The 22,626-nt window shown below is 44.7% G+C and overlaps 1 protein-coding gene across 2 annotated transcripts in view; it reads right to left on the bottom strand.

Annotated features, from left to right (window-relative positions):
- Nucleotides 1–1,969: 1,969 nt before the first annotated feature.
- LOC147895280 (pseudouridine synthase and archaeosine transglycosylase (PUA) domain-containing protein) overlaps nt 1,970–22,626 on the bottom strand; it is an 80,055-nt gene continuing 59,398 nt past the window's right edge. For both annotated transcript variants that reach the window (XM_087383877.1, XM_087383878.1), the window contains 6 exons: nt 21,097–21,164; nt 20,832–20,929; nt 20,437–20,573; nt 3,357–3,424; nt 2,958–3,021; nt 1,970–2,319 (listed from right to left, as the gene is read on the bottom strand). In XM_087383877.1, the coding sequence (XP_087240003.1) occupies nt 2,302–2,319; nt 2,958–3,021; nt 3,357–3,424; nt 20,437–20,573; nt 20,832–20,929; nt 21,097–21,164 (453 nt within the window). In that variant the 3' untranslated portion in view covers nt 1,970–2,301. The remainder of the gene's footprint in view (nt 2,320–2,957; nt 3,022–3,356; nt 3,425–20,436; nt 20,574–20,831; nt 20,930–21,096; nt 21,165–22,626) is intronic.

Below are 22,626 nucleotides of genomic sequence, written 5' to 3'. Positions count from 1 at the left end.
TATGCTTTTTGCTTTTTTTTATACCGACGAGTTTTTACGCTATTTGAATACAACCTTCATGATTGACATTAATTAAAATTAATCGAAGGGCTCATATTTGTAAGGACAAAAATCAATCTAAGGGCTCATATTCATTACACGTGGCTCAAAGAGATGAAAGAAAATCAAAAAATATGATTTTTGTAAGTTTAGAAAGTTAAGGGAAAGACCTGACTGTAAACTAAGCAAGCAATAGCAAGTCCGAGCAAATGACGTGTGTGTTTAAGCGTTCCTTTCTTGCGAGTACCTCAACACTTCAACAAATAAGAACTTAGAATATGCAAAAGCAAAAGTCAACAAACAAGGTGAAATTCAAAACATATATATACATATATATAATATACTTTTATATAACCACACAGTGTGTGGGTGGAGAGGTGGCGCACTTCCTTCCCCAAAGAGTTATAATCCGAGGGAACAAACCCTTCCCCGTGTGTCGAGATTAGAATCGCCAAGAATATTAGCACCGAGATTGAGTATCATGTTAAGCATTTGCGTCATAGTATTACTTACAATAATTGTTGTTAAAATACTAAGACGATACTTATAATAATTGTTAAAATACTAGGAAAAGCAATCATAAAAAACTACTTAACCCATCATATGGTCATTGGAATATAGTGGGATAAAAGAAGAGTATCATAAAAGAACTAGCTTAATAGGTGTTCATGATGCAATATTGCAAATTTTTGAGTATATACTCTTAATTCATAGACTAGAGATAGAAACTAATTCAAAAGAGCTTTGAACGATTCTTAGAGGACAAGGATTCCGAACACAATCATTTCAAGTTTGTTGTATGTAACACATGTCAATGGCAAGGACTCCAATTCAAGAAGTTAATATTTATTGGAGATTCAAATTGGTTCACCACACTACTCAAATCATACAAAATTATTCAAAATGACCTGCTACTCTGCTCAAATCATTCAAAATAAAAAAACTTGCTTGAAGAAATTTATTCCATCCTTCGCAAATGAACCACTCAAGGACTACTCTTTTGTGTCTCCTATCACAATCAAGAAAAAAATGTTTCGCATGGAAACATGCTTTTAAATAAATAAAAAGGTTATCTTGCATGATCAAACGGCTAAATAAATAATATTCCTCCTACTTATAATTTGACAAGAGTAAAGCGACTATGTTTTTTATTTCCTTCTCTCTACAATTTTCAACTTGATTGCATGTTATTAGTTTACTTTCCGAAAGAAACAAGGGTTGATACATGCTCTTACCAAATAAGCATATGAAAAATTCACACCCTCTTGCTCTTTCCTTTATCCTAGAAGGAACCCCATCCCCTTTTAATTTGTTTCATTTGGGTAGATACATGATGCTACAAAAGAATCAAAGCCCAATTTGGTAAAAACAACTTTGTCAAGTACCCACTCTTAATTTTGCAAAAGAAGATGGTATAATAGCCCAAGATCATGAGAATATTGATCTGTGGCACTAAATTTGCAGATAGCAAAGCTTTGATTAATTAGGACTCCAAATCCATGTTTCTTAAGACTCACAACTAGACTAATGCATTATTGCGCAAACACATTGAGCAAGTGAAACTGTGTATCGTCCATGCCTTCTAACAATAAGAAAATCTGATGCTTTGCCATGACCCTACAAACTTCATGTAAATCTTACTAGCACTCGCACACAGATGCACAGAATTAATTGTATATAGCTTTTCTTCTTTTTCCCTTTTTTTGAGGAGGAAGACCTCACAATCCATGATACGTTTAAGTCAAATGTCTGTGGATGCTGGATGAGACTTGCTGTTGTCGAACTCATGCACTTTTTTTAATTTGTGAATACATATGTATACATGGATAAACATTGTTATTAAACAATTTTATGAATCATTAAGAACATGCAACATTAATGCACTATTGCACATCAAGAACATAGAGGAAAATAGCAGATACTTTTAAACTTCCTCAAACTCATTTTATTCAGAAGGCTTTACTTTTGTGGTATTAAGGTTTAGCTCATATATCCTCATCTGTGAATCCTTGTACTTTTTATGCTGTGTCACATCCTTGTAAACCAGTGAAAAACATCCTCAAGCTGGACCTCTCTGTACAGCTAAACTCTGCCAGGCACAACTTGCAACTAACAACTTTCCTCTCATATAAGCAAGATTACTAAAAACCGAAAAGACATGCTCTAGATTCTCGTAGCTTGACTGGCCAAAAAAAAAAAGAACAAGCTGCAAAATATATTTTGCAATGCTTCATGCTTGTATAACCTCTGGGTATGAGACATTCAGTTCAGGGATACAGTCTGCAGAAAACAAATTATCAAATGTATTAGAACTGATGTTGCAACGAAAAGAAATCAAAAGATAAAATTTGCAATGACAAATCAAACAGATTGCCCAAAGTGCAATATATAAAACTGTTTAATAACATGCCCAAACTCATCACGTAAAAATCACTTAGAAGTCCAATTAGCCTAATACTACTAATAATAATCTACCAGCATAGCAGGGACTGATAACACATGCACACCAACATTAAAAACTAATCTTGAAAGCACATGCTTGCAAAACAACCACACTGACACGTGTGCACACACAATGCACCCTAGATGCACATATGCATAGAAGGTTCCTTGCTTTGCAAAAAAAAAGATGCACATATGCACATCTGGAATATGCATGCATACCACACACTTTTTTTTTTTTGTAAAACCAAGATACTTATATTATAAAACATTCATTTACATCCAGGCCGTGCTCAAAATATAGCTACAGCCCTATCCATCAAAATACTTTTCTTTTACTGCATGCATACCACACACACACGAACCCACACAATGCACATGCACACAAATGCATGCAATGTACAACCATGTCTCAAGAAGATCGTACATTCAAACTTGAAAAGAATCAAATCTCAGCATGATATAATTCAAATTACCTTCCACAGCCCATCATTGAGGTAATGCATGTTGTCTACACCAATTCCTTTGTTGATAGATTTTCTGCAGCGTCAACATGCAAAGCTCATTGAGACTCTAGAGAGTGCTCACACACTGACGCAACAAAAATATAGACAGCAAGGTGCTTTTTGATGGGCGAGATAAAAGCAATTAGCACAGCTCGCCAATATTAGGAGCTAAGTTTGCAGAAAAGTTGAAAGTTTTACCAGAACACTGGTGCAAGGACATGTCAGGATTTGTATTGTGGACCAAACAAGCATGGGTTTCCACACTGAGGAACACCATCACTCAAGAAGTATGCTCACTATCATTATTTAGGAAATGACCCTCGACATTTTTAAAGAACATAAACTGAGTTTTTATGGGAGTCTTCTTACATATCCTTGGCAGACATCTTTGTGAAACCAATTGCAAGAGCATGTTGCTTGCCTTCAGCCATAATTGCCTGTCACATGTTCCAGCAGGTAGTGTTAAAAAAGTCAAACTTGACTGTCTTTCACCAAATTCATCACATCGATTCTCCACTCCCTCCTTTACAGAAAACAAGGAATGCAGTATAACAGGGGGTCGTTTTCCATGTTCTTTCTGGGGTAGGACAACGGGTAAAAGCACAAAACAACGAGAAAAATACTTATATTGCCTTATAAATCAGTTAATGTAAAAAACACATCTCTTACATATAAAAACATCAACTTTACCCTAGGGCCCAGGACAGATTGGTGATCATGCTGGGAAGGGGTTGAGTTCTTAGTGCCCCTCCCCAGACTCCAGTGGCTGAAAGAAGTCCCTCTCTATCCTTCCCTTTCTACCTCATGCTTGTCCACCTTATCATCATTCCCTGCGTACCATGGGTTCTATCTCCCACCTTATCCTCCTCTTCCCACTTGCTACTCATTCCTGATGTTCTAGCTACAGCAGCTCCTCGACCATCTTCAATTCTTCCCTCTGCTCGGTGCCCTCCCACCTTTTGGGCTCCTCCCTCTTCTCGACTACCCTTCTAATAGCCTCTTCTCATTCATTTCCTCCTCCATCTCATTTGAGCCACCTGCTTGTAGCGTTTCCTTCCCCCCCATGGCTCTCCCTTCCTCTCTCTAGCAGCAGCCCCACCCTATCCTCTTCCTCTCACTCTTCCTCTCATCCCTCTCTACCTCACTCTCCCCTCTCCCTTTTCCCTCAAGCTTGGCCCTGGCACACTTCACGTTCCCTTGGACACCCTCTTCTTCAGCTCATCCTGTTAGAGATCACTGGCCCACCTGTGAGCCCCCATATGAGAGGATAAGACGTTAGTAGATCAAGGGATTGGTGTGGGTAGGTAGCGGAAACCAGATCTGCAAGAGACCTCATTCTGAGGCGGTTTGCAGTAGATTAGGGTTACAGCAGCCATGGGTTTGGGATTTTTGGTGCAGGGATAGGTCAGGTACATGCACACCTAACAGGCCCTAACCGGCCAGCCAACTGGTTACCCTACTGCAGGCAGCAGGAGACAGGTCAGCAGACCTGTCAGGTCGCCTGTTGGGTCAACCCCGACTAGGTCAGGTCAGGGATCAGCTCATTACAGATCCTGGTCAGCTGGTCTAGGTCAGCCAGATTTAGGGTTCAGGTCAGCCTGAACCCTGGTCCTCCAGCCCTATAAAAGGGCGCTTATTGACCACAATATGAACACGTCACATGTTCATGTTTGGCCCTGCATTAACATACATTGCCTCAGCTACATGATGGTACCTTAATTTCATTTCCTAGGTAGTTTCAACCCTTCAAAAGTTCTTCGTGGTATTTGCAACCACCTGGGACTGGATGGATTGACTCTAGAAACTTGAGTGGTTCTCGTCATCAACATACAATGTAGAATTTTCTGGAAATATTCCCATCATGAAGTCTTTCTTTCTTTCTGCCATGTATAAGTTCTTTCAGGTATGATGTTACCTTCCACATTGGCATTATTATGAAGCAATCATTCTACTGTCATGGAGGTTCTTACCATACTTGTCTCCCCTGGGCAACGTGTCCCTTAAAAGTCCACCTCTTCCCTGGGCTGTCACGGAACTTCTTTCAAGATGGCATGTGTTCTGAGTCCATCAAGTGAATAATTCCATTCTACAACTCGTGTTCTTTGAAAGAACATACCGCTCTTAAAGTTGCTGCATGACCCTCTCCAGACAGGCCATAGCCTATATAAATTCCTGCCTTGAGCTGAGAACTAAGGCAGACCTGTCTATATAAGCTCTTCTTCCATTAAAACAACCTCAAGATTTATCTAGTTTAGAAATCTTCTTTGGGTGCTCATATATTGAAGACAGAAAGAAGAAAAAGGGAGGGTTCGTTGTATAGCACCATCAGAATATAGAACAGGGGATTTACCATATTTAGGCAACCAAAATGTCTATGAAGCAAAACCATAGATCCACGTAGCTTTTAGGCTGAAGCAGTTTATGATCATAGAGCCTCAAGCTACATGCCTGGGACAGCTTATCAGAAAGTTTATGATCATAGAGCCTCAAGCTACATGCCAGGCCCTTTTAACTGGTTGGCAAGAGCCACCTGTTTGCTATTTAGCAGGGCCAGGACTGACCATCGATTGGTTAGCCAGCCAGTGGATGGTCCGATTGGCAGGTTGGTCAGCCTACCAGTTTAGCAATTATGTTCCCAATCATATTTATGGTTTCCCGACAAATGAGGACATGAGCAGTGGTCCAAAAGGAGGAGCCCAGCGACTTGTTCCCAAGATCTACTGAAAGGAAGACTGCCAATTGCATGGCTTTAAGGTTCGCCCTGTGTCAGCGTACCATCGTGGGTTCTCTCTCTCTCTCTCTCTCTCTCTCTCTCTCTCTCTCTCTCTCACTCAGACCTCCGAGACCCTATCCTGTACCATTTGGAACTGCAATGGTACCTTATGGTCAAAACCAGGGAACTTCTCGGAATCCTATACAGGTCATGACATAGTCTTTTATACAGAGACACGTCAGAGTCCAGAGCGCCCACTCCCAGTAGTCAACGGATACACATGGGAGTCTGCTTACAGAGATGAGACGAGGGACACAGGGAGAATGTGAGGGTCAGGAGGAGCAGCAGTCCTTTACAGGTCCACCCTTTTGGGAACCATCTCAGTAGAGCAGAGAGATACACACTCCAGATTTCTTTGGATCTGGATCCGACACATGGACAGCCGGGATTTGTTCGTTGCAGTATGCTACTTCCCTCCCGAAACCTGCCACTGATCGAGATATCCGAGAGAAGGCTGAGGCATCATCTTAATCATACCATTGTCGACTTCTCGAGCCGCAGGGAAGTCCTCTTAGTTGGGGTCTTCAACGCGAGGAGTACCGTCCATCAGGTACCACTCCTCAACTTCAAGGACGATTCCATTCTACTGCCAGACATTGACCTTGAGGGAGAAGGTATGCTGTGTGAGCCCCGGTCACATCTTATGGACAGGCCTTATTAGATCTAGGCAGGATGCATGATCTCATTATCTATAATGGTCTTGATAGATGGCCCGCTTCAGGTGGTCTCACGTGCTTCCCACATGGGGGGAGCTCTAGCGTTGTCGATTACATCATGGGATCCCTTGCCTTCACATCTCATATAACGGATTTTATTGTCGCACCTCCTCCCCCAGGGGCTGATCATACATACCTCTTCTTTAGCATCTCTACACCCCGCCTCATAGCATCTCCCACTCCATAGACCGCCTACACCACCTATCATGACATTCGTTTCGACCGCAATCTTTCATCTATATACTCAGCCCGCCTTCACATACTTCTCACATCTATTGACTTCATACCCCTACTAGAGGACCGTGCTGCCCTGATCACCCGCTCACTACACGAGGCTGCCCTTCACGCTTTCCCTCACACCACTCGCTCCACCCGTCCACCACCACCTGGGACCGCACCTTGCAATAGCTGGTGAGTGCAAGGCTTTACGCCGTCAGCTCAGATTCAAAACCAAAAACAACCTCCGAACGAATCGGAGATGCTATGCGAGTATCGTCAATTGGTACTCAAGAAGAAGCTAGATTTTGTTCGCCGAAACAAGGAGGAACTACTGAACATTCTGTTTAGTAACAACTCTAAGGACTTTTGGCAGAGATTTCTAGAGGGGCGGTCCCCCTAACCACTCACAGACACTCGGATCTGGTATAACTATGCACGCACGCTCTACGATATCCCAAATCAGCCAGTTCCTAAGCTCTCGCAATTAGCCCGTCCTACCTCCTGCACACTCTTCACTAAGGAGGGAGTAAAGGATGCCGTAATGAAACTTCATAATGGCCTAGCGAAAGATCATGAGGGCCTATGCACTTAATTCATTGCATATGAGATTAATCTCCTAGCCCTGATCTTAGCAAAGCTCTTTAATGAAGCTGTTTGTTTGAGGTTTCCACGCACCTCGACTGTTAACACTATCTCACCCATCATCCACAAGGCAGGGGATCCCATAAGCCCGAAGAACTACAGGACCATTAAGATCGGACATGTCATGTCCAAGATTTATGCATGAGTGCTTGATTCTAAGGTCAGTCGATTCGCAGAGTGCCACAGACTTAGAGCAGTCGGACAGACTGGATTCCGACGTGATCATGGGACCATGGATCACATTTTCACACTCAAGTATATCATCGAGGAGGCGAGGACACAGAAGCAGAGTATATTGTTGCTTTGTGGATTTTCACAAAGCCTTTGATACGGTTCCCAGAGCCCGCCTCCTCAGATGCCTACAGGATTTGGGGTATGACCAGGAGATCATTTGGACCATCATGGCACTTTACGAGAGAGTCTCAGGCAAAGTCCGGGCAAGGTCGGGGTGGATAGATGAGATCATGAGCACTATTGGAGTCAAACAAGGGTGTCCTTTATCACCCACCCTGTATGGCCTCTACATGGACGAGCTTCAGTTAGTTATGTAGACACAGGGGGGAGATGGATGCTCTCTAGCTAGCACGCTGATCCGTATATTGCTATATGCAGATGATGTGGCACTTTCGTCCTCATCAATAGAGGGCCTCCAGAGACACCTTGATGCACTACAATCCTTTTGTGAGTGCCATTATTTGAAGGTCAACCTTGGTAAAACCAAGGTCATGATCTTCAATACATCTCAAGCCGTTACGCACCAGGAGCAGTTCACGTTTGACAGGTCGCCTGTTGAGATTGTTTCGTCATATACATACCTTGGGGTTATCTTCTCTGGACCTATCTTCACTATGAGACCTGCGATACAGACCCGCCTGATCAAGGGATACGCTTCATTGGCCAGAATAGAGAGACAGTGCTTCCGCTCACACTTTCAGGATCCGCAAACCAAGGGATTGTTGTTTGATTCCTTGGTCCGTCCAGCGGTGATGTATGCCTTGTTGGGAGCCGGACCTGTTAGATATAGAGTGGGCTCGTATGGAGCAGCTACAGGTTCTCATTTCAGGTTATCACCTACCTATACCGGGTCAGGGGAGGCGGGGATTGCACTTCTGGGTGCAACAAATTACCATGGCTAGCATTGTCATCTTCTATGCCACTATCAGCAACAAGTGACCAGAGATGCTCGTATGCACGCACAGAGAGATGGTTTGAGCAACTGGGGCTCCACATGGATAGACTCCCTCCCTTCCAGTATAGCATTGACACGCCGTTCTCTCCTCTCCTATCACACGAGGTCAACCAAGTCATCCACGAGAATCTTTTACAGCTACACACATTCCAGACCTAGTTGGGACCGAACGAGCTTCCATTGAAGCTCAGCTTCTACACGGATCGTTGTTTACATATCATAGAGGAGGGTTTTATTGACCCACCAGGATATACTCACTGAGGAACTCTATTGGGCAGTTTTGAGTCTGTTCACATAGACTGCGCATTGAGAGTAGCAGGGCAGAGGGTCTACCCCGGGAGAGGCGCATATGCACATTATGTGACATACAGGAGGTCGAGTCCGAGGAGCATTTCATTTTTAAGTGCCTAGTTTAAAATGAGATCAGAGGAAGCTTCTACTGCCTCTTCAGAGACAATTCTCGGGTGTCGTCCTGATTTCTCTCCTATCCACACTAGAGATGCTTTGCGGCTTTCATCCATGAGACAATCAGGCACCACGAGCGTCTACTTCAATCACGCAGACAGGAGCAGACCTCCTCCTTGGTAGAACCTTCTTAGAGCTCGATCACGGAGTTCTTCCAACTAGAGCATGTGGACCCCCATACTACGAGGCCCCGACATGATCGGGATCGAGAGCCAACGACACGACAATTCAAACAGAGGGTCGACGAACAGATTACACTTGGGGATATCCCCTCTCTGTTCAGAGACGGGGCTCAACCGACAGAGATCACTGCAGCCCTTGTTAGGCGCAGAGCTATGACCAGGAGATGACACAGGACCACGCCCGCGAGCAGCCGATAGCACTCCATCACCGACTTCATGCTTCCACTGTCTCATCCACCTCGATGACCTAATGATGATGAGGATGAGGATGAGGATGAGGATGAGGTTGATGATATTGATGTGTATTCGATCACTCAGACATGACTATGTAGTACTTAGCACTAGCTTTTTGCATTCTGCATTGGTGTGGATGCTCGCTTAGTAGCTCCACCCTCACAATTTGTTTGTATTAGGATTCTCATAGTCTCATAGACACATCGGTCTTTCGAAGACTTTAATAAACTCTCTCTCTCTCTCTCTCTCTCCCTCTCTCTCTCTCTCTAAAGGAAGAGCTGATTCTTCTTAAAGAACAGATTGAACAGTTTAAGGATGCCAAGGGGACCTCGGAAGAGGGATGCGAGCTCATTGATGAGCTGAAATCTGAGAATGAACAGCTTAAGAGGGAAATGTCCACACTACGGGTCACTATGCAAGGGAAACATGCTGAGTTCACACAGGGACATGCTTGCATGGAAGGATGTACTTAAAAAGGGCACAGTAGCTCCTAAAAAAGAGCTCGTATCTGAGACTCTAGAGGAGGAAAAAAGATGTAGCAACAAAGCCATGAATGTACTGGTAAGAGGCCTAACAATGGGTGACACTCCTATGTCAGATGCCAAGGCGCTGTTTGAGAAAATGGCCATCGATGTGACTTGTGAATCAGCCTGGAGGGTAGGTAAAGCTGATGTGCCAGCTAGGCCCATGGTAATAAAGATGCGGACAGTTACTGACAGATCCACGCTCATGGATATGAGAGCTGCACTGAAGGGCACCAGAATCTTTTTAGATGATGACCTCACACTCCTACAATAAGAGCATAGGAGGGCGGTAATGGTGCGAGTTATGGCAACAAGGCAAGAAGGGAAGTGGGCAGCTTACAGGAACGGGAAGGTGATTATTCGAGAGAGGGCAGAAAGAGAGGAGAGGGCAGAAAATGCAGAAAATGCAGAAAATGGAGAGAGAAAAGGGAGGGCAGAAAACAGCACATGACAGTGTCTGACTCTTGAGGTGAGGGCACAAAACACGCTGAAAATGGCAGTATGGAACTGTAATGGCACTCTTTGCTCTAACCCTGGGGGCTTCTTGGAGACCTACTGACATGACCCCGCAGGATCTGACCCTATCACTGACCTAGAATATCGTCCTCGATCCAACCAGAATCATAGCGCAGGTGCCTCAATCCTCCCGACCACCCCTGAGCACGTGGGCTACAGCTCGCCTCATCCATAGGCCCGTATCTAACCCAGGCGTCCCATACCACCTGAGCCCGTCCAGAGGACCTTCGATACACCACCTATGATCCGCCATGTAGATGGCCAAAGTCCCGGCCTGGGTCCAAGCCCCATCCATCAGTTGAGGAGCGCTCAACTGACCTACACAATAGCACTGGCCCTCCCTCTATATAGAAGGAAACCCGCTATAGATAGCACAATGCTATGAATAGCTCCCTCCATATAAAGCGAGCACTATATATGAATCAATCTCTATATATAGCAATCTCGGCTAAAAATAGCCATCCAGCCCTATGCTATCCCATGACCCACGTTAACCTACTATCCAACCCTAGGTACACCATGCACATGACATACTCCCCTTCCTCTAAGAACTCACTCCTGAGTTCACTAGAAGGCCCGAAAACTCTCTGTGAAGATGAGTCCATGCCAATAACTATACTCTGACTATCAGTTTGAGTGTGCTATACTTTCCATGAGATTCAAATCAAAGAAAATCTAAGGCCAAAGCCACAATCTTTGATAACTAACCCAAGGAAAGTAAATCTCTCAATCTAAACAAGGTTACATATCGTCGGTAATCTTCTCGAGAAATCAAGTAATGCCTGAATCCACAGAGTTAACTACATTGACATATTCGTACACAAGCATGGTAAAATCCGTACCGGAAGGTAAATGATTCTATCAACCTTATCTATTGAGTATCCTTGAACTCAAAATCTTAGGTTGAGATCGAGGAATCATTGTTCGAACAACCCCATCAATTGAACCCCTCGAGGCCAATTTTTAGGTTGCAATTTCTATCAACCCTAATTCTGGAATCACTTAGTATTCAGAAAATCCCTCAACGGAATACCCTTGTAATTCAAATTCTTGGGTTGAGATACATGACAGACTTTCCATCACATAACAATTAGGTATCCGTTCATAACTCATAATGGAAGAATCTTCATGGAAGTATCAATGGGCAAAATCCTGACCAAAAATATGGTCCCCTTGATCTATCCTCGAAAGGCCCCTACATGAGGATAATCAGTAAAAATTCAGTTGGCTATATCCAGTCAATGGTACTTATTCTAGACATGAATATAGTCAACCATCATAGGAATAGTATCCTATGTGATCCAAAGACTATGGAAACATACAATCCGAAATCTCTTAAAACAAGATCCAGTATTGAATATCCTGTATAAACTTGTGCACAACAAAACCGCTCCAATCACAGGATCATCCAATTCTTAGGACCTCTTATCTAGGAACATCAAGTTCCAAACAAGGCATTGAGATACCATCATCAGAAGAGATGCGGTAACCCTCCCTGAGATTAAGTCTAGACTATGGAGCTCCAGGGTTGCACCCAAAAAATACATGGCTTCTCTCAGGGTAAAGAATCTTAGTCAGCCCTCGTAAAAAATCTAATCAGGTTGCCCCCAATTCAATTCAGCCTACTTGTACTTCACCCTAGAGGTCCTTGGGTATTATTTCATGCTGGATTATACCACCACATCAGAGAATCTTAAATGTAACATACCTTAGTGTCCCATACCACCAAAGTATACTGCAAATAAAAAACTCAGTGGACAATATGAGTGAATCAGGTAGCCAATCCCTCTTCAACTCAGATGATCCCAGATTGAGTCAGGGTGGCAAATCCGTACTTAATCCTTTTCTTAATGTGATTATATCACCCCCTTGTGTTACAATACCCCAACCAATAGGTCAAAGAAGAAAACAGCAGGTAGCATCCCTAACAACTCTTGAATCCTGACTATCCACGACCTCGGGCTAAAAGAGTGAGAATCAAAATGACCCCGCCTTTGGACATGATTCAAAGAAGGTATCCAACAAGACTCATCCTGGTCTAATCAATAAGAACCTTCATATGTCCAAACGGTAACTCGAAGAAACACCATAACTCACAATCACATCGAGATCAAAACTTCAAATAGAAACCAAACAGGAATCTACGCACCAAGATTCGAGAAAGAGAAATCCAATTGTCTTAGTTAAGTCCAGTTTAAGATGTAACAAAGTCTCAGGCATCCTCAATGTACCATATATCTAAAAAACTGCAAGATATATGGAACAAAAGTACACGTTATATAATTTGAAAAAACCAATCAAATTATAAATGCCACTTAGTTACAAATCAAATCCAAATTAACCAAAACCTGGTCAATTTAATAACAAGACAATTTAGAACATAATTCATACAAAATTGGGGAGCTTCTTGAACCAAGAGTGGTTCAAAAGATCCAGTCGAGCAAAAAATAATTAGGTGTCGGTCAAAACTCACAATTTCAACTTCTTCATCGCTTCTCAATAACTCGGAAGCGGTATAAAGACTCTAAAACAAGCTGTCTACATTTAGAACAACATGAGCCTTCTTCAATATATTTCTGGTACTGAGGGGTTTTATAGTAGTGAAGAGCTGCCCAGAGTTCATCCATCAAGGAATCCATCTCTCGTGGCAGGTCATGAGGTCTGCGAGGATTAATCTCCGATGCAGCCTCATCCTCCATCTCAATAAAACAGTAATCCAACGTAGGTGTCTCATTACTTTGATGTCCTTCCATAGCTGGAAAATATCTCGCATGGGAGAGGGACTAGAAGAAAAACAGCTGCATCCAAACACGTGCTCTTCCCAAGAGAGAATCTGGTGCTGCGTGAAATCAAGGAAGAAGGCGGGTAGAGGACAGCAAGAAAGATGGCGGAATCTGATAGGCTGATCTCAGATGGAAAGAGGGTGGGGAATTCGCCTTCATGCGCTGAAGTGCTGAAGTGAGAAAGAGAGAGAAATCTCGGGTATATAAGTAGCCAGGAAGGGCCATCAAAAGCTAGGCAAATTTAGGGTGGGTGCTTGATTTAGAGCAAGTGCTTTCCTTGCTAGAGAAAAACAAAAAAGCAACCTGCTTTTTTTTACCAAAAAACAGTCTCGCTTTTAATAGATCCTGTCCCGCTTTTCTCCAGCCAGCCAAAAATAGCCAAAACGCGCTAAAATCAGGCCATACGCTCCTTCCCAAAGCCAAGCGCCTGCCCCCAATCATATCGCCCCTATCTCTGATGCCCGAATCTCCTAGACAAGCCGCTTTCTAGGCTTACGAACGCTCTCTCTTTCCTCCTACTTCTCAACTGCAGCAAATCTAGGTCTCTAGGGTAGGAATCTCATCCTTGAGAACCTAGAGCGAATTCTTTCCCTAACCAGCCCACTCTCACGCGTTCCCACACAGCCAATCACATCAACAACCCAAGCGTGGGTAGTTATAGGTCAAAAACGATCCATCCTCATATCTCTTGCTGAAAGCATCAAGTCTTCTCATCGCCTACCCTTCTCAGGGAATCACGATTTCCAAACACGTAGCAACCGAGAGAGCACACAACCTATGGACTTCTATTTCTTCCACAAATCTCTCAATCATGAGCGCACAACATCAGCCAACGATTCAGCCCATACATGAGCGGAAATTCAGATTTGCAAGAGCAATCTCAAAAAGCGTACCTGGCAGACATCTTTTCTGCATACCTCGCGTTGAACTCAATCGTGATAGGACGGCTCTGATACCAGATGACGACCCTGCAAGATCTGACCCTATCACTGACCTAGAATCTCATCCTCGATCCAACCAGAATCATAGCGCAGGTGCCTCGATCCTCCCGACCACCCCCGAGCACATGGGCTACAGCTCGACTCATCCATAGGCCCGTATCTAACACAGGCGTCCCATACGACCTGAGCCCGTCCAGAGGACCTTCGATACACCACCTATGATCCGCCATGTAGATGGCCAGAGTCCCGGCCTGGGTCCAAGCCCCATCCATCAGTTGAGGAGCGCTCAACTGACCTACACAATAGCACTGGCCCTCCCTCTATATAGAAGGAAACCCGCTATAGATAGCACAATGCTATGAATAGCTCCCTCCATATAAAGCGAGCACTATATATGAATCAATCTCTATATATAGCAATCTCGGCTAAAAATAGCCATCCAGCCCTATGCTATCCCGTAACCCACGTTAACCTGCTATCCAACCCTAGGTACACCATGCACATGACACCTACACTGATAGAGACCTGATTTTTCATATTGAGACACATGAGAGCCCTGGGAAAGGGCTGCCTATAGTGACAGGGTATGCTTGGGAGTCAGCACACAGGAAAGAAATGAGAGGGGACAGTGGAACTAGAGGTTCTGGCAGAGTGGCAGCCCTCTTCAAACTACACCTAAGACCGCTCATATCTATAGTACGGAGAGAGGAACATGCACGACACATGTGGATACGGCTCCATTTTGAGACACGACTTCTTTTCATTGCAGTGTGCTACTTTCCCCCAGATACCTCTTCCTATGCGCATTGCGTATGAGGTTACCACAGAGGGTCATAGCCCATATGAGACGATCTTCGATGACATCAAGGAGTTCTCCCAACAGGGAGACATCCTCCTCCTCGGTGACTTCAATGCACGCACAAGTGACAAGCAAGTGGGTCTACTAGATTTTGCATCTGACTCCCTTATTGTACCAGAGCTGGACCCAGCAGAGTTTGGCATAGTGAGGCACTCAACAGATACATCACATGTGACAAGATATGGGCGTCATTTGCTTGAGATGGGAGCTGTCCATGACCTGATTATATATAATGGCCTCGAGAGGTGGCCCTCATCTGAAGGCCTCACATATTTCCCGCATGGCGGAGGGTCGAGCACAGTGGACTACCTGATAGGCCCACTAGCTTTTGTTTCACGAATACTCGATCTCTCTGTGCCCGCCCCCCCTCTTGGTGCTGACCATACATACTTGGCCTTCGGCATCTCGGTCACCATGCCAATTGTTGAGAGAGCTCCTCTTGCACCTACTCGTGTCCAGATCCACTTTGACCGCCCGCTCGACCCCATCTATGTGAGCCACCTGGCCTCTGAGCTCCCAACCCTACTTAGAGGTGACATGGACCTCACCCATGCCTCAGATACCTTGGTGACTATGGTACAGGCTGCATATTCACGGGACCAAGCTTCAGGATGACCCATGCTGCCAGAGCACGACTCACACTGGGAAGGGTGCCCTGGCCCGATTAGAGAGACAGTGCTTCCAAGCGCATTTCCAAGACGAAGGGCTCGCTCTTTGACACTCTCGTAAGACTGACTGCCATGTATGCAACACCTTTTTGGGGGAGTGACCTTTCAGGCTACTGACTGGAAGGGATTTGAGAGGCTACAGATGATCATGGAATCTAGGATGATTCGGAGTAAGCCTTCAGTTCCGCATCAGATCATACAGGCGAAGTTCGCCATGACACCTTTCCAAGTGGACGCCCTCTTTCAGACCGTGACCTTTCTCTACAGAGTTTGGACCCTACCTCAGTGGAGATTACCGAGATTGGCATTGGAGTCATCCCAACGACTGGCAAAGAGAGGCTTTGATACAGCATGGTATGTGCGGGTGTCCACATGGTTTGATAGCCAAGGTATCCAAATGGATAGGCTCCTCCCCTTTCAGTACAGCATGGATGCACCACCGAAGCTCCTTCCACATGATGAGATTAACCGTATCATACGGTTAGACCTTCTCCGGCTCCACACATCTCGGGCTTGGGGGGGGGATCAAGAGTTCCCCACCAAGACCCAGTTCTACCATGACCACTTTTTCAGGATATCGGAACAGGACTTAATCATCAGGCCCCAGTAACTCGAGGATAGGGAGTCTCACACGCCTTGCGGATTGCTATCGGATAGATACGAGTCTCATCCCACCAGTTGTAGATTGAGGTTGGGAGAGCGGTTGGCATACCTAGAGAGCAGCGGGTCTGTAGACTATGCACGATGGGAGAGATCGAGATAGAGGAGCATTTTCTATGTGTCTCTCCCTGCTTGCCCTGGGTCTTTCTGGTCAACCTTTGGGGGCCCCTATGGGACTCCTAACCTAGGCTATGACCTAGACCTAACTAAACCCTAAGATGATGGTAAGTGTGACCATTCAACTATTCTTCAGTTCATTCATCAGCTCGTCGCTCATTTTCCGTTAGCACGGACTCAAGATGAGCAAAGCAAAGTCCACCTAGCAGCCCCTCATCTTACCTGTGAGGCGGTTACCTGGTGGCAACATTGGGCTAGTAAGCATACAAACCCAACAACTTTTAAGACAAATTTCGTTTGGGCAATGTTTGTTACCGATCTCAAAGCCCGTTTTCTATAGCCGCATTATATGCTTAACCTAGAGAATGAGTTTTCTCGTCTCTCCCAAAATGGTTTGCATGTGTTGACTTACAGCAGCAAGGTCATCACTCTGGCGCAACAGTTGGACGTGTCTGCTGAGAGTGACAAGATGAAGCAATTCATTCAAGGATTGGACACAAACATCTCTTTTACCATCCGGACCTTGGACCCGCCAGATTACAAGTGGGCGCTGACTCTTGCCCAAAATCAAGAGATGATGTTGAACAGGGAAACAGAGAATGGAGCGGCTCACTGTTCCTCTCGGAATCCCCCACAAAGTTGAGGTGACATTTTCAACCTCAACCTGCGTCACCAAACCTTGGATAATTCTGCCCCAAATGTAGGAATCTCAATGCAGTAGCTTAGGGCTTAGGATCAAGAGGACATTGCGATGCCAACCACCTCTCTTGCCCGACTGAAGAGATAGTACTTCCACTCACACTTTCAGGACCCACAGACCAAGGCTCTACTCTTCCATTCCTTGGACCAGCATGCATGTATGGCAGCCCTTGTTGGGAGCCAAACCTCTCAGACACAAATTAGGCTCGCGTGGAGCGATTACAGGTTCTCTTGCTATCATGGATAATCTACAAGATCATTCAGCCTGAGTTCGGGGTGTCTCCATTGCAATTAGATATTCGCCATTCCAAACCATCACTTGTACTGCATGCAGGACTATGGCTCTTGCACTGCACAGCGACACAGATGATGTCCTCTTCTATGGATTTTAGCAGCTGAGGGTGATCAGAGATGTTGGTATGCACACACATGTAGGTGGTTCAAGAGACTGGGATTCCACACATACAAGCTGCCACCCTTCCAATACAGCATTGACTCTCCATTTTCCCGTTTCGGGGCAATGAGTTCAACCTAATCATCTGAGAGGATCTTTTACAGCTACAAACATTCAGGATCTAGTTGGCACCAAGGGAGCTCCCTCTGAGGCTCAACTTCTATAGGGATCACTGCTTGTGCATCTCCGAGGAGGGTTTCATTGACCCGCCAAGGTCCACTCAGATCCACCTACCACTCTCACTAAGGATTGCTATTGGACAATTTCGTGTTTTGTCATACTTACTCCATATCTAAAGTGATACCTAGAGAGAGTCGTACCTACACACTATGTGACCAACACCAATGCCCAATTTACTACGAGATTTGTGGAGGATCCCACTACCTTTTCATAGACGGCTTCGGGCCCCTTTCCAGACTTCTCTCCTACCCAGACCAAAGGTGCCTCACCGCTTTCATTCATTAGGCGGTTCGACATAGAGAGCGTCTCATCAAATCGCAAAGACAGAGACAGGGCGCTTTATCAAACTCATCTCAGAGTGTGATCACAGAGTTCTTCTAACCAGAGCATACTGCCCCCCTAACCACCGATAGCAGACGAGGCTGAGTTCTCGAGACTGAGACACGACACATTCAGCAGAGGACGGATGCATAGATCACATTAGCTGACATCTCATTCATGTTTAGACCATTACACGGCCGACAAGGGTCACTATGGCGCTTGTCAGACGTAGAGCCACCGCCAGAAGGTCATGACGGGCTACAAACACTAACATGGAGCTGACGCAGCAAGAGCATCAGCCCTAGGAGGGGATCGTTGATTAGTTCCATGTGTCAGCATGGAAATTATGCTCATGTTGGCTTCTACTCAGAGCATCAGTCCTAGAAGGGGATCGCTCTTGCTGTCTTCTACCACCACCACAGCCATCCTCACACACCGACGATCCCCTCATAGGGCTGACGCTCTGTTGGCTTCTACTCAAAGAGTTTTTCCCCTTTTATATATTGACGCCGTTATGGGCAGGATTATGGATTTTGTATTTGTCTTGGGTGTTGATGCCCGTTTAGTGGCTCCACCCATCAGTTTCTTTTAGTCCAATAGACCCTTTTTGGCCTTCCGAAGACTTCTAATAGACTCCCTCTCTCTCTCTCTCTCTCTCTCTCTCTCACAGATCTACTTATCCCACTCATTGAGGATCTCTATTGGGCAGTTCCGGGTCTCTTCACATAGGCAATTCCGAGTCTCTTCACATAGACTTCATATCAAGAGCGGCAGAGCAGAGCAACTACCCAGGGAGATGCGCATATGCAGATTATGTAACATGTAGGAGGTTGAGACAGAGGAGCACTTCATCTTCAGATGTCATGTTTACTATGAGATCCGAGGGCATTTCTACTGCCTCTTTAGAGATAGCTATGGGATTTTGGCCCGATTCCTCTCCTACCCAGACCAGCAATGTTTGGCACGGTTTCATTCATGAGGTACTCAAACACCGCAAGAGGATACTTCGAGCACGGAGACAAGAGCAGGCTTTCTCCTTGGCTGATCCCTCTCAGAGCTTTATCACGGAGTTTTTTCAGCCAGACCACATGGACCCCCACGAGATGAGGCCTCAACATGACCGCGACCCGGAGCCAGTGACTCAACAGCTCGGACAAAGGGTTGACACACAAATCACACTTGGGGACATCCCCTCCCTGTTTAGAGTCGGAGCCCGACTGACAGGGGTCACAGTAGCCCATGCTTTTAGGCACATTTCTAGGACCCCCCGACAAAGAGATGGCTATCTGACACACTAGTGAGACCGACAGCCGTGTACGCAGCACCCTTCTGGGGGGGGTGATCTATCAGCGATTGAGTGGCAGCGCTTTGAGAGGTTGCAGGTGACTATGGGATCCAGGATGATTCACAGCAAGCCCTCAATCCCCCACCAGATCATATAGGCAGAGTTTGGGATGCATCTGTATGACTAGCTGAGAGTGTGGTTAGCATGGCTTGGTATGCATGCATAACCAAATGGTCTCACAGTCAGGGCATTCAGATGGACCGTCTCACCCTCTTTCAGTACACCTTAGATGCCCCTGATCATCTGCTCCTACAAGATGAGATCAACCGTATTATACGGTTGGACCTACTCCAGCTATGACTATGTACTACTTAGGACTTAGCATTCAGCATGGGTGGTGGTGCTCATTTAGTAGCCCCACTCTTTCTGCTTTGTTGTATCAGGTTTTCTACCAGTCTCATAGACCCCTCGGTCTTCATAGACTATAATGAACTTTCTTTCTTTCTTTCTTTCTCTCTCTCTCTCTCTCTCTCTCTCTCTCTCTCTCTCTCTCTCTCACCCTTTTCTATGCACAATCAAGACACATCACCTCAAAGCATGGGTGTTCTGGTAGATGTAATGGAAGGCAAGCAGCAAGAGCAACCAGACCCCCTTCATCTGATCTCTCTTATGACAAGTTCATTATGCTGATTACATAGTGCAAACAGAAACACACTCAGCATAGTGGGCTACTCTTATCTCCTTTTGGTAGTGGACTAGGAAAGCGCTGGCTCCCCTGTTTCCAGGGGCCTAGATCACATTATGTATCTGTTCGTAACCTCATAGGCCTTCCCTGAACATTGATAAATCTCTTAATCTTTTTACCACAATCCAGCTTTGTTGCACTAGCTATTAGAAGAAGTTATTGTAAGTCATGCCACAGAATACAGTGGCACACTCCACAATGATCTGATGCATCAACCTGGCCTCCCTTAACAGTAACATAGAAGTGTAGATATATCTAACTTCCGCATACATCTTACCACAGGCGCTTCAGCGGGTACACTTTCATCCAAAGCACCTCCAGGCGATGTCAAACCAGGGCTCATAATATTTGCACCAGCAAGAACAAATTTGATTGCTCCCCTATCCACTCTGAAAAGCTTCATTATGCTTGGATCTACAATTCCCAAAAAAAAGTGCTTACAATACAGCCTTAATAAAATCGCTAAAAAGGAACATGCATCTCTTCAAAACAGTTGCAAATTGAACGAGCTTGCTCAGTAAACATTAGATTATAAAATATGTCAGGAATAAGAAAGACAGAAGACAAATTGTGAGTAAAAGAAAATCGCAGCGGTAAAGTAAAGATCATCTTTTAACAATCCAAAATTGGTTAGGATGTCTGGAAACTAAGTTTTACAGACAATATACTTACATTGATGAAGAAGCCGCAATGTAGGCATGTATGGTCCATCACGAACGTTGAAAAACAAAGGTACATTGTTTACAACAACCAAGTTGACATGATTCTGGCTGTACGAAAAAAAGCATCACAAATCAATCTGAGGTTACTCTCTTCGCTTTCAGTCTTCTAACTTAAACAAAATTTGAGATTATGAAAGAATTTTGAGATAGAATCTTGCTAAGCAGAGAATCTTGAACTTAGGAAGCACTGAGAGTTCATCTATAGTGCACTGTACCACTTGGCCACAATCAGAGGTGACTTTTTTGGCAGTAGTTCATCAAGTACAGGTTCCAAGTCTGGATACTGGCATAACATAGCCCCAAAGCAGTTAGTCAGAAGACCAAGATACTGTGCAAAATTCTAAATTTTTTGGATCTCTCTCTCTCTCTCTCTCTCTCTCTCTCTCTCTCTCTCTCTCTCTCTCTCTGTACATACATACATACGTACGTACATGTGTATGTAACTACGTGTGTGTGTGTATATATGTATGTATGTATAACTGGAGCGGCAGTGTTTCCAGGCACACTTGTAGAAAGCTAATACAAAGTCCCTCGTTCTCAACTCTTTAGTGAGACTAGCAGCCCTGTGTGCAGGCGCTATTTGGGCAGTGGACCTCAGGGCCATAGAGTGCATCTGAGAGTTAGTGCACTTTGCCTCCTAGATCCCTAAAACTTGGAAGTTGTTGCATATACACCTCCTCTTCTAGTTCTAGATCAAGGCGGAAGACTTCACGTTCATCTGAAGTACCACCAGCCATCGTGATGTGCAGCTATGGAAAGGAATGTCCAAATGGTTGTCATTTTTGTTGTCCAAAGTGTTTCCTAGCAGTCGAATCTGTCTGCTTGTGTGCACCCAGTTGCCACCTGTCTAGATTTGTAGTTGTCCAAAGAGCAATAAACCTAAGACACACTTCATTGCACTGGTGAGCTTGCCTAGACCCAAGATCCCAAGTTTTGTTGCAGAGTGTACCCAACATATGCATGTGGACTACTAGTCACAGCAGTGAACAATGAGCTTGAGACTCACTTCTTTGCACTGGTGAGCTTGCCTAGACGCAAGATCCCAAGTTTGTAGCAGAGTGTAGAATCCATCGCAATACTCACACACACCTTTAAAATGAGTTCTCTTCTGCTTCTTCAATGTGCCCGACGTATGCATGTGGACTACAAGTCAAAGCAGTGAGACTTGCATGTATGCTAGCCAATGCTTTATTACATCTGACCTTGGCACCACCAAATGCACAAAGAATACAACTAAGCCACTAGGGCTAGAAGTACAAATGAATGCAATTGAAGGTCCTCCTTGGTGGTAAGCCAAGGGGCTGCTGTTGAGCTGAGGACCAACTGCTGCACTAAACTCGCTCATCATGCAAGAATTTTAAGTACGGATGGTCAGTACATCTTCCACTGCTTGCATCTTTGGACCGTGTCTCCACCATCGTTGCAAGAAAACCTTTGCAAGGTGTAAATGTTGCATTTTTTAGACGTTCGCGAACGTTTGCATGCAGACCCTAGTTGAAACAAACGTGGACATAGTAAAATACATGCAGTCTTTTTAGCTTTATATAAGTTAATTAAGGATTCATACACTCATTACATGCGAATTTTAAGTTTAAATTATCAAATTCAGGACTTGCAAACATAGGGCAAAATGTAAGAACAAACAGCATAAGACATTCACGAATTTAATGTGTTCTCAGCCTTGTATCCCCTGTACAACTAAGATTCCTACATCAAAAGTATGCCATAGAATGAAAACTCAAGCC

The sequence above is a fragment of the Dipteris shenzhenensis genome, chromosome 13 (assembly GCF_047967505.1).
Source record: "Dipteris shenzhenensis isolate YYH24624 ecotype China chromosome 13, Dip_SZ_1.0, whole genome shotgun sequence".
In the NCBI taxonomy this organism is placed as follows: Eukaryota; Viridiplantae; Streptophyta; class Polypodiopsida; order Gleicheniales; family Dipteridaceae; genus Dipteris; species Dipteris shenzhenensis.
Note: the sequence above shows the minus strand (reverse complement) of the source record. Positions and strands in the feature narration are given on the sequence as shown.